Below are 13,391 nucleotides of genomic sequence, written 5' to 3' on the forward strand. Positions count from 1 at the left end.
TGATTTTCAATTAACAGCACACAGTCTTGAAGCTGGGATTCGATCAGATATAATTGCAGGAAACAATTTAATGGCTGATTAAAATTGAAGGCTAAGTTCCACTAAAAAATACAGCCAACAACACTTCTGAGCGCCGAGGCTGAAAGACGGGGAGACAGAGTCGAGCTCAGGTCTGTTAATCAAAAAGGTTGGCTCCAAACACAATTTCTTTGGGAACTTCAGATATTCCTGTTCCATTATGAAATATTTGTATTACTCTGCTTCTACTTTCTTGTTTTGGTTTTTCAGTCCATTATTTGTTTGCATGCCCATTGGCATGCAAACAAATTATGATAGTAATTCCTCTTAATGTGGGCATAGATAAAAGATCTCATGTGTCAGTGAGTTAAGACCAAGAACCGTCAGACCTTAACTCCTTATTAGTAAAATATCCGTTCTTACATAGAGCATATCTTTGCTTGTCTTGTAATGCTTGGCTTTCAGCAGAGAGTGCAAGGACACCACAGCACCATGCTCTGCCTCAGCCTTGAGTGTCCCCTCTACACTCCTCTCCCTAGGCTCTACTAGTAAGTTAAAAGTGGAAGTAAAGTGCTGTCACACTGACCCCTGTGGATAGAGAAGGAGAACAGGGCAGATGGTGATCAGTGATGAAGTTTATCATAACAAATACTTGGTTTTATCACTAGTCGGGTATTGCAAATATGCCAGTTACCCTTGAGCTTTGTTTTTTTTACATTTTGTCATGTAGTAATCTCTAACATCGGTGAGTTTAATTGCCATGTTTGTGATAGAATGTAACGCATGATTGTGTAGCTGCAGAGCATGTTTTCGGTTTGCCATAAAGAGATTTGGAGAAGAAGGTGTGAGTATGTGCTCTGGTCTGATAAGACTGAAAATGTTTTTTTTTTTCCTAAATGCAAATTGCTAAGTGTGACGGAAAACTAAGACCATACCCACTGTAAGAAACGGTGGTGGCAGCATCATGCTTTGGGAGCAGGGAAACTTACCAGGTTTAGTTTATAAAGGGACAAAGCTAGATACAGGGTTATTGTTAAAGAAAATCTGTTTGAGAATATTTTTGTGGTAAAATAATACCACTAAAAAATATATACTTGTTCACCTTTCAGCAGAATAACCTAAAATATACAACCGGAGCGACAATGAAAGAAGTTTAAATCAAAGCAGAATCAGTGGGAATACTTAGGTTCACTCTTCATTCAGTCTAACTGCACTTAAGCTTTTTTGTGAAAGAAATGGGGAGAAATCCAGGTTACTTAAGGGTAGAGTCATACCCTAAAACCATACACACTTATCGCTGTAACTGCAGGAGAAGTTAGTTATAATTGACTCAGGGGCAGAATACATTTGCACCTTTTAGATTTTCATGAGTAATTCATTTATTGCCATTCATTATTTTGTCAAAGTTGTGCACAACTCTGTGTTTGTCAATCACCTGAAATCCCATGTAGCTTTGTAGATGTAATGTGACAAAATGTAAAGTATTTCAATCAGTTTAAGTATCTTTGGAAAGTACCATTAAAACAAAGACGTGTGAATCCGTACCACCAAATCTATATTCCACTTCCTATGTCACTCAAATATTAAAATACCTGTCTGCTTAACTTTGGAACATTGAGTTTTGAATAGTTTATATTAGTCTATATATCCTGCAACTGAAAATAAATAAATAAATAATTAAAACAAGCAAAAACTGGAGAATCACATTATTAAAAACTAATTATTCTCCAGCTTCCTTTCTCCACTTTATAACACAGGAAGGCCACATTATTCCCTTTTTAATTGATTATCAAATGCATAATTAGATTTTCTTGCCCAGTGTTTAATTTCATTCATTGTAACATACAGCATGAGTGTGACCTCATTAATTGTGAAAACAAAATGGAACTGGTTGTGTGAATAGTAAAAACACTCAAACAGAAAAAAGGCCGGGTTGTAAAAAGACGACAGAAATTTGAATTAAAATTTGTTTTCTTTCCACCTGATTTGTCAAGTATGTCTTTCACTGTGATATTCATGAAAGCATGCACCAGATTTTTGAATAGTTCCCAGCTTTTCGGGGTTTTTTAAGGGTTTTTTTTATTCTAAATAAAATTGGCTGTTTGGGTCTGATTGCTTCAAAGTAAAATCACCTCAAACAAGGAAAATTAAAGATGTTTGAAGGACAAAACCAAATGGAAGATTAGTCAGACAGTGCATGAAAAAGAAAGGTAAGAAAATAAATCGTTCCCTTAAAAATACCTTGGAAAATTTGCTTTAAAAAAAATCTGGATTTTCACTTCTTATGGGGATGCGGTTCTACTTATTGGCTGACCTTCTGTGTTAGAGTTTGGGGCAGCTCCAAAGGACACATGATTCCAAACGAATATCAAGTCTTCCATCTGAACCGAACTGGATTAGGGACTCGATGACACGCAGAACAGACCAGCAACACGCAAGAGGACCGGTGATATTCGGGAATTGGAGTTCGCGACAGAATTTTATGTCTTTTTCTCTACTTTTCTTTTGTTGCCCTGCAGCAGAGTCATGTCTTCTAAGCAAGCCACATCACCTTTTGCATCTGTGGTTGATGGTGACGATGCTATGAGTCAGGAGCACTTGTCTTGGGAGAAAGACGAAAGTGCAGAGGCCCACGGCACCCCCCAGCTGCCCCTGCACAGTTTGCTCCACGGCAAAGCCCCCGATGAAATGCAGCCGCTCAGCAGCGTGCCACCAGAGAGCGACTGGGACAGCCTAGTGTCAGCACAGCAGCGCATGGTAAGACATGCACACAACACACTGCAAAATTTCAATCTATTGCAGTCCTCTGGAAAAAAATAAATAAATCTTTGTATGGATAAAATAGTTGGGAAAAAAAAAAGAAACACACTGAGCCATTAGCACTATGTTTGACTTTGGATGTGATAGTTGGAAAAAAAAAAGGATCACCTTTAGCTTCTTGCAATGTTAAAAATGAATAGCAATAAACAGTGTTTGCACTGAAATCCACTGATATGTTGAAGTGTGAAATCACAAAGACATTCCCTTTAGAAATAACAAGAGAAAAATCTCATACCTGAGTGCCTCAAAAGATCCAGTGAATTTTTTTAAGTGAAAAGTAAGTTTTCTATGTGTCTCAAAAAGTGTTTAAACTCTTTTTATTTCTAGTTTTGATGCCTGTGTGGTGGGAATTTAAGCATAAAAGGAAAGCCTTGCAAAAGATAACTAAAAAAATGCCTATTAGTGAACACTACTGTGCTTATGCCCTCCCTGCGGTATTCAAATACAAAATGATCAGGCTTTCATTGTTTCTAGCTTGCAGAAAGAAGCTTTATCCTGCATTTTACCAGGATAAAGCTTATGGTTCCTTAATGCCATAGAACCTTTAGAGCTGCCGTTTTCAAAAGGGAATATTTGAAAAACACCACACTATGAGTCACTATTTGAGGGTCAAACAGATGATCACACACTCTTTTATGAATATTGGCTTACAGAATGAAATCAGACAAGGTGTAAAGATATACTCTTCTACCCCAATTTGCATGCTTTGGTTTTTGTTGCCACTAAAGAAAAGTCTTTTCGGAGACCCACAGCAAGAAAATAGCGAGGCCCCGAGGGACCATGTACATTCTAAGCATAGAGCAGTTTTGATGTGAGCAGAGCTAGGAAGAGCAGATACACTAGTGGGCTATAGATGCAGGAGGCAGGTGGTTGTCTGTGACAGTCGGGTCTCTGGTAAAGAGACCCAGAGGGCCTCTGAAGTAGCTTTGCATCCCGCTGCTGAGACCCTCCTCAACACTGCAGCACAACACATACATGAACAGGTCCTGTAGCAGACATAGCGTCGTGATGACTGCAAGTGAAGAGGACAGGAGGGATGATTAACTCGGGAACAATTTCTATAGCTGTTGACGGGCAACTGCAAAAAATGGTTTAGTTTATATAAAATTCATCTGTCAGAAAATTGCATATAATTTACTGTTACATGCCATAGTTTTTGAATCCTTTGAATCATCAGAAAATAGAGTTCAAATTCTCTTCAGATTATTTCAGTTCATGCCAACACAATCCAGGTACACAGCTTCACACAGAGCAAGTTCATTGTAATTTCACTAGTCAGTTGATGTTGTATATGCCAGTGGTAAAAAGTTGCTCATCTATGGAAGCTCGCCCAACTGCACGATGCGGTCGACTTCACAGCAATCTGTCGTCCCATGCAAGCATGTGGTGACAATGAAGAGAAAAAAAACTTCTTTTTAACTCTAAGAAACCTGCAGCAGAACCTGGCTCTGCATGAGCGACCATCCACTGAGACGGACTCAAATTTTGTTAGGTCAGAGCAGAGACAATACAGAAACACCGGAGCACTGAAGCAGTAGTACTTCCTACGTTGAAGAAAGAAGAAAGAATAGAGAAAGGGGTACAGATCATAACATTATGTGGGGAGTCTTTGGTCTTTGATAGATGTTGGATACAGCTTTGCAGATTTTGTTTATTTTGGACAACTTGGGCATTATTCTGTAATATATTAAGGGAGTGAACTTAAAAATCATCCGCAGAGGTTATTCAAGGTAAGAATACATTTTAGTTCCCGGTTTTAAAACCTTCTCGCAATTTCTTTCCCCTTATTCTGACACTTTTATTGTTACGTCTTTATTGTTTGTGGATTAAACTAAGAAATACGAGAATGAAAAGACAAAAAAAAAAAACAGCATGAGACAAAATGAGCAAAACAGGAGAAGGGTAAAACAGAGTGTGACAGTGAGAGCATGAGGTGAAGCCTTGAGATGGAAGGGACGAGAGTTGCCTTTGCTGATTACCTGGCTCCATTGCAGTGCCATGCGTCTGTGTGGGCTGTGCCCTGAACCCATGCCAGCTGATTAACCCAGCACTTCTCCACTCCTCTCAAGCGCTCTCCACTGTCTCTGCTAGGCCGCGTAGCCATTCGGCTCAGCCCTGGGAGGTGCTGTGCCACGGCCGTGCCACTCTGCCGCTTGGTACCAAACCGCCCTGTGCTCCTCTGTTCGACATACCACATAGGGATGAGATTTTGGCACATAATGGCCCATTTTTCTGCATTCCTGACTGTCTTTATTTGGGATTGTCTGGCTTTCAATGTTGTATCCTTCAGTAACAGCTGTAACATCCCATGTTATCACACTTTTTCTATGATAAATGTGCAGCATGTGTTTGATACAGATGTCTGCTGTGTTTATTCTCTTCGGCACACGGGCCAAAGTTTAAATCAGAGATAACTGTTCCCCCGTTAAAGGCTCCAACTTCTGGCTGCACAGCTACCTTCTGCTTTCTCAGACTCCAGAAGCCATAATTAACACTACCTTCTGTCAAACGCAGGCCTCAGCCATGGTCTGTGTGCCGACTTACGCACTCCCAAAGTATTCTCCCCCATTCTTTCCCCCCTTTTCTTCGTGTCTCTGTTTGTGCACAGGGAGCACTCAGCCAGTCAGCCAGAGATGGAACCCCCGGTTAAATACTAAACCATACACAGGTGGGACAGAAAAACAACAACAGCCCGAGACAGGATGCAGATTTACGAATGCTTCAGGCACTCAGCTAAGAACAGTCCTTTTCTAGAAAATGAGCAAATTACATGGCAGTCATCTTTACACAAATGCACTCAAATAGCAATTTAGTTTGAAGGTTTCACTGTATAGATAGTGCAGATGAATAGTAAAGTCTTAACAGGTTATGGATTGGCTCGATGAAAAGGTACTTCATCATTTCATCTCAATTTTTCACTTGTCACGGCTTATTTACCAGAATAGAGTGCGCTGTTGAAAATACAGAAGCTCGTGCATAAAAGCCAGAGTTGAGCCATTTGATGTGGCCAAATCATCCCAAAGCTCAAATACCTCCTGCAATCACGACATTTGAATGAAAAAGAAAAAAAAAACAGTCTAAAATCTCAAAAAGCTATGACAGTAGCGCAACAGGCATATCATTAAACACACATCCTTCCTCTTACCTCCTCTCCTGACGATTTTTTTTATTATTTTTTGTCTTATAGGAACCTGACAGCAATAAAGTGTGTTCCCTGTACTCCTTCCGGAACAATTCCACTTCTCCACACAAACCTGAGGAGGGGGCCCGGGAGCGGAGTGACATGCTGAGCGGATCAGCATTCGGGACTCCGGAGCGCCGCAAAGGAAGCCTGGCAGACGTTGTGGACTCGCTGAAGCAGAAGAAGCTGGAGGAGATGACAAAGACAGAGCAAGATGGTATGTCTCCCCGTGTGAGTGTGATTTGGAGCGAGAGTCCAGGAAGGCCTTGTTCCTACCATCTAATCCCACTCCTTCCAAATATTCACCGACTGTCTGCCTCCGCTCTCTTTTTCCTCTCCGCCTCGCACACTTACTCAGGCTCACACAGCTCAGGATCAATGACGCTACAGTATTTCCACTTTGTTCTGAATCTCTTCCAATATGACAAAGACTGTGTGGCAGCACACCTCGGCATAAGTGTGGTCCTCTTTCATGCCAAGAAAAACTCTTTGACTATAAAAGTCAGAGTGCGGACCTGATGCCAGGAACATTACCTCTTTTTATATTTTTGTTACACAGAACACTTTTCGCTCTGAGCATACATGAAAGGTAACTTCTCTCAAATAGTCCAGGGCCTTTTCGAAGATCTCACCCGATTAATGTGACTAATTAGTTCATCTTTTTCTTTTTTTTTTCTTTTTTCTTTTCAAAGCAAGCAGTGACAGCGAGAACAAGAAATCCTCTCCTGTAACAAGATAGTTAGTTCTCTGTCGTATCTCCGCCCGTTACACCCTTCTTGGCTCTCCCTCCTACTGCCTGGAGTCTATCAAGAGTATGGCGGAAAAACAAATATTTGAAAGAGCTTCTGAAACACATCCCCCTTCTTAATTAAGGCTGTAGTAATATAACTACATCCAATCAAATGTTAAACCCCCTTGGGAACGCATGTGTCTCATTTAGTGTCTGGGGAGCTCTTAGCTTAAGCACTTCATCAGACGAATAAATTAGACCTCTGTTAGCCTAAAAATAATTTGCCACTTCTTTTTTTGAGTATGCATGTGGCGATCTTTGTAACAGAGCATCACAGACCTCTCACCAGATAATTATGCCGCCACACCCTCCGATGACTGATTGTTTGTGTTGTTATTTAGATATTATCAGACAGCGCAATCAGCCTGGGCTCCACAGGCAAAAAATAAACAATTTATTTGCTGAAATTTAACATATTGTTTCTCAAAATTGATTTGAATGACCATGTACAACTTCAGCTACTCATCGTCGAATACTTGTCATTTTGATGGCAGATTTGCTTTCAATGCATATTCCCATATGGAAAGCGTGTGTGTGTTTACATGGCTACCTGAAAATTATCAGCACTTGACATAAAAAATAAAATAAAAAAAATTAATGTTCCATTTCTGTAGCATAATGTCACACTGAAAAACTAAGAAATATCCAGTTTATAATTGGATCAAATGCTGACAAAAATGTTGGGGTGTCAAAAACAAAAAATGTGTTGTTAAATATATTATATTTTTAAATTCATACTTTAATATTTAGATTTGATCAGAAAGTTTAGACATTTTTTTACTGATAATCCAAAGAAATTGGTGAAGTAAAGAAAATAAATATAAGGGAATTGCCACAGGATCAGATTAGGTCATTTCAAACCAAGATTAATTTACTTTGTTTACACGTTCACTATAGATCCTATACATATCGAGCAAAGACTTGGATCTAAAGTTAATCCAAGTATGGCACTACACCATAATTTATATATTGCAATAACAGTTCTGTGCATCTAATATATGGTGCTAATATTACTTTTTTCCAAGTTTAGTTTGAATTTAATGACTGTTTTGTTAGTTGTGGAAGGATTTTTCGCGACGGCATCATCAGTGCTCTCGGTGGCGACAGTGGACATTATGGAAATGAGCCCCATCTGCTGAAGGCTGGTTGTTGCAGTAATTTAAATGGTCAAGTGCAGCCTGTAATCCAGGGCCGTATGTTAGCGCGGAGAGGAGAGGGTGCTTCGGACTGCCATACAGCTGTTTGAATCTCCTGTTAATAATAGCGCCGTCGTCTGCCTCATGCGCCCTGTATCTCGGGCACCAAAATACACCCCCTTGTTAAAGCAAATTAGTTTCCGTGCAGGGAACCCAGCAGAAGACAAGAGCCATACGAAGTTCGGCATGCCGTCCCCGTGCCGAGAGAACTGAGAGTTGCTCTGTTCTCGAGAGCCCTCGAGGAAGCTTCTGTGGTGATGATCAGTGATTACTGTAAAATGGTGGGAGGCAGACTCTTACAAGTTGCCTCCCAAAGAAGTTAACAGCAACCTTGGATATATCATAATCTTGTGTCTTTGTCTATGGAGAGGGACACTATTGGAAATGAAAAGAACTGGATTAACTAATTAAAGGACATAGAGGAGCAATCTCTTGTTGACGTGTCTAATGTGTCATAAGCAACAAAAGAAGATGAATATAACACTTTTTTAAGCATATCAACTGTTGTGTCTCATTCTGCTGCTCAGTGCTTGTCTGATCGGGATTCACAGAGGCCCTCAGAGACTCTTCACCATCTGCTACCGTTCTTCCTCTGTTTGATTTTTATTTATTTATTTTTTTGGGGTAGGTCAAGATGGTTCTGTGGAGATAACCACAGTGACCTAAAGTGGAGAAAAGGATACCTTCTCCTTGTAATAATCCTGCTAACAAATTCAAAAACCCAATTAAAGTAATGTAGAAACCGATTGAAGCTTAGACTGAACTTCTTTCAGACATTCTGAGCAAGTTGAACTATATTACCAGATCTTCCTGTGATTTTTGTGATTTATTTTTTTATTTTTTATATGGAATTTGTTATAAATAACACACATTATCTTCTTGAGACAATTCTGCAAAATTAATTTAGGCCTTAATACTATTATTGTTAATTAAAAACCACATTGACCTTTAGGCAAGAACAAGCAGACATGGAACGGCCTATATTATTAATGGACAGTGATATTTCTGATGTCTTCCATTACCATCATGGCTTCCCTTAACAACATTATGAGGCACATTTCCTGATTCACCACAATACCTAATAAACCCTGCAACAATAGAGACATTGCTCAATATTATAGGTGTAATTCCTCCATCCCTCCATCTCTATATATTTTTACCCTTTCACCCTCTCCATCCTTCTATCTTTACTCTCCATCTTGAATCCCTTAAAGTGCTTTAAGTGCTTGTGACTGTGCTAATGAATGAAAATGTCCTCCCAGCAGTGAGCACTGCATTTAGCTGAATAGTCACCTTTGCTGTAAAAGCTCTATTAGGCCCAGTTGCCAGCAGGGCTAACGATTGTGCCCCATGTTTATTTACTAGGTATTGTAAATGCATTATTTATGGATAAGCCTCCAGACAGCACTTGTCAAGAGTTAAAAATGTCAGAATTAAGTATTATGGTAAAAAGAAAAAATAGCTACCATTATAAAAACCCAAGGTGACCTTGCTTTGATTCACGTGCAGTTAGAACAGTTTTATATAATGCACTAAAGTATGAATCAATATCGTGTAAGTCAACAGAAATCCTTGTGTGTTGAGTCTTTATGATTGTCCCAAAGACAAGGACGGGTAACCCTGCTTGAGGCTCCTGTTCTAGCTTTTAGGGAACTTTATCTGGGGGATATCGACTTGTCCACACACCTAGCATCGAGCATATCTTGTGTAATCTTTATTAAGAAAAATGCTTGCTTGGACCAGGTCAGAGAAAGTACATTTTCTTTATTAGTTGGTATATGGCTGACAAGAATTATAATGAATAGATGAAAAAAAAACAACAAAAAAAACAAGAACAAATCAGAGAAATGTCTATAATTGGCTAAAATTAATCTAGAACAATCCCTGTACTGATCAAATGAAACTCTCCCGGATTAGCTGCCATGTTCTTGATGTGCCTCTCAAGTGTACACACCTGGGTAACATGCATTCCATTCTGAATAATCAAAGTAGATTTACAACAAAGTGGTTACATTTTTAAAATATGAGAAATAAAGGCACTAACATAAAAAAAAAGATTTTGGGACATTATTTTACTACAGTAGAAGAAAATTTGGGAACAATACCTCATCAAATATTCTAAACTCGGAAGATCTGAACATAATAAAAGACTACTTCTTGTTGTTTACTGTAGCTGGGCTGTGATAAATGACAGTGATCTGGCAACGTTTCAAGGCAGTTGTTGAGAAAGTAGCGCAGTGAACAGTTGTAGCCTGGGGACATTTAAGTAAGGAGATTTTTCCCACATAATCTATACGTACAGTACAATAATACACACATTGTCTGCAGAATAACTGCATTTCCATGTGCTGTAATTCAAGAAAAATGCAGGACAAGAAATCTGGATATATGCCAATGTTTCCGATAAAGAAGAAAAAAAAAGATGCTCTATTTAAAATCGCATCCCTGGTTTAGGCCTGCTATTTAGATATTGTAGGTGCTCTTGCAGAATAATCAACACCTGAAACCCTTTGACACAGTCACGGCTAATTAACTCAGCAAAGGGGAGTCAAAGCACCAGGCAAACTGCAGCCGCTTGCTTTTTAATCTCAGGCTGAAGGATATTTAATGGTTGCTGGGAAAAAAAGAGTTCCCCTATTACACCGGCAGGTAACCCGACTGTCGCTGGTGACAAAAAGCAGCGCAGCAGGGTGTGCCAGCGGACTAATTGTGCTTGGGCACAGGATTTATATATTTGAACTGTGTTTGGTTCCAAGTCACCACTTAGACCTGTCTTCTCTATTTGTAAGTGTAATCCCCCCGGCGAGACTGTGTATTATCACTGTATAATGACTGTGCAGTAGGTTGAGTGTGGGGGAGTGATCTGCATTGTGTGAGTAGCCCCAGGTCATTATCCGCTATTACAACATGCCATGTAATGAGATTCTGGGATGGGTGAGAGCTGCGGTAGAGAATAGGATCAGCTCTAAGGCTTGTGGTCTGATTAGCGCTGATGAACTCTTGACTCTGTTGTTACACCGTTCCCCCTCGGTGTCAGGGCTCCTGCTGACTCTACATGGAGGCTCGCTGGAAATTGGTTGCAGGTGCTGACGGTGTCAACAGATCTATTTCTTGCACATTTATTTGCTTTAAATGCAGTGCTCTAAAGGGTTGTGTTTTTTTTTCATGTTCTATAAGTTTCCTTGCATGTAACTTGTGTTACACATTCTGTCACATAAATTTATTTTTCCCCCTTTTTCAAAAGAGATTGAGGAGCTTTCTCCCTGCTCCTCTTTTCGTTCCCGCCCCTCTCCCCTCTCGTCTCTTCAGCAGCTGCCATGTCATCTGGTTCTCCTTTATCCCACCTAATTAATAGGAATCTTTGTTATAATGATGTGAGTACGAGCCTCTGACTCCATGCATATGCAATCAGGGCTGGAAATCCATTTCCTTGCCTGCTGATTCTTCACACATTGCTCTCCGCTCCCTCTTACTGCTGCAGCCTTCCGGACAGCACCAGCCCAGGACCTTTATGTCAGGACAGATGCAGAAGCCAGACATCTGTCAAGCATCTCTCCTCCGTCAAACTTTTTTTTTTTAAGAATCTGTTGTCTCTGTTTGTAAATTTGAGCCACCCTCTTAACTTCATAACGTATCTGACTGAGTTGACCATTTTTCTATATCTGTGTGCGTGTGTGTGTGTGTGTGTGTGTGTGTGTGTGTGTGTGTGTGTGTGTGTTCACGCTTGCATGTCCTGCAAGTGCCAGTGGGGGCCTTCCTGTGTGTGTGATCTCTCTTGGCCTGTGGCATGGTGCAGCAGCTCAGTGGAGCAGCTCTCTGGTCTGTCACTTTTGTTTGAATAGGTAATGCAGATCTGTTCAGGCTGAAGAGACACGAGCTGGAATCGCTTGTTAGGACACATGATCAAAAGTGGCTCTCCGCTCTCTGCCAATCAACCCTCTTGTCGCCCTGTGAGGCAGACGTTAAATAGATTTTTCGGCTGTATGCCGTGGGCTGCCTGCCAGCCTGACATGTGAACTTTCACAAATCTGTCACATGGACCTTTTACTCCTCCCCGCTTTTCATTCCTTTTCCTTCATCTCTTTATTTTGTCTTCTTTCTTTTTTCCTGTTTTTTTTTCTTCTCCCGGTCTTCCACCCTATCATCTTTTTGTCCTTATCTGGCCCAGATCAAAATTGTTCCTCTTCCTATGAATTTTGTCTCCCAGCCTTTTTTCTTCTTTTTTTTACCCTCCAGTGACGAAGTTGCTCTAGTGCCAGGCTGAGATCAGAGCCCACTGCTAAATGGAGTGGCTGCATGAGGGGAATAGTCAGAGCAGAGAGCCCGGTCCACTGCTGAATTATGTATTTACTATTTGTTCCAAAACAGAGCTGTCACATAACACAGGCCTGTTCCCGTGGGGTGATGGAGGCCAGCAAAGGTTTTACTTTACACAAGCTAAGGAGCAGATTTTGTTGCCCGTTTCAAAACGGGAACCCTTTCTGCTGTCTTGGTCGTTCAGATGACAAAACAAGCAGCTGCTTCTTCAATGTGCCATTCTTTGCATTCAAGATCACCTTCCCCACTTCTCATATTCCGATTAGTCAACAGTAGCAACTGCTGCTGAGCATTCCAGGGGCCATCTTCCCTGGGTTTCAGCTGTTGTGTGTCCCCCTGCACCCACGCAGCACAAAACTCCCATTGTGATCTTGGTTTACAAGTCGCACAGAAACCCCTTGATGGGAGGAAACGGGTGTCTCTGAGAGACAAATCACAGCCAGAGTTACACAGAGGCTCGCTTGTCTTTGTATACTCACAAATCCACACGTCGGCTGTAGGTATAGCTCGTCTTATGCATATTTATTGAATGGGATAGAAAGACAGGAAGCAATGCAACATTGTCGTATAAACAATGGTTGCATTATGAAGTTTTTTTTGTGTGTGTTTAAATTAAAACAAAACAATTGCTTCTCCTTCTTGCTACATGTGAATAATCAAATGATTAAATCAGCGACAGCGCTGAGACTATTTTTGGAGAGACAGAGAGTGAGCAGTGCTGACATGTACTAAGGCAGAAGCTATTAATGCTTCTATATTTGCCTTTAGACCATATAGGCTGGAAGTGGGAGATAACACCCTTGTTTTGCTGTCGTATGAAACATGAGGAGGGTCATACGCAGACAAATTGCACAAAGTGGGAAGAGTGGTGGTGCTGGTGAGGGTGGGGGGTTACTGAGGCAGTCAGAAATAGAAAGAACAGGGTATTCCACAACGGGATGAGGAGAAGACATGTGTCTTGCTGCATGTGTGTGTATGTGAGCCCGCTGCAGGGTTGCTCTCTGCATCCCACTGTGTGCCAAGTAAGTATCACTGTCCTAGCCATGGCATTCTGCTCCCAAGCATTCTC

At 40.8% G+C, this 13,391-nt stretch overlaps 1 protein-coding gene across 7 annotated transcripts in view; it reads left to right on the forward strand.

Annotated features, from left to right (window-relative positions):
- The window catches only part of sox6 (SRY-box transcription factor 6), a 139,804-nt gene that overhangs the window by 44,669 nt on the left and 81,744 nt on the right, over positions 1 to 13,391 (forward strand). For all 7 annotated transcript variants that reach the window (XM_008405228.3, XM_081605163.1, XM_008405230.3 and 4 more), the window contains 2 exons: positions 2,538 to 2,775; positions 6,026 to 6,236. In XM_008405228.3, the coding sequence (XP_008403450.1) occupies positions 2,538 to 2,775; positions 6,026 to 6,236 (449 nt within the window). The remainder of the gene's footprint in view (positions 1 to 2,537; positions 2,776 to 6,025; positions 6,237 to 13,391) is intronic.

Source organism: Poecilia reticulata, chromosome 3, assembly GCF_904066995.2.
Source record: "Poecilia reticulata chromosome 3, P_reticulata-male-v2, whole genome shotgun sequence".
Taxonomy (NCBI): domain Eukaryota; kingdom Metazoa; phylum Chordata; class Actinopteri; order Cyprinodontiformes; family Poeciliidae; genus Poecilia; species Poecilia reticulata.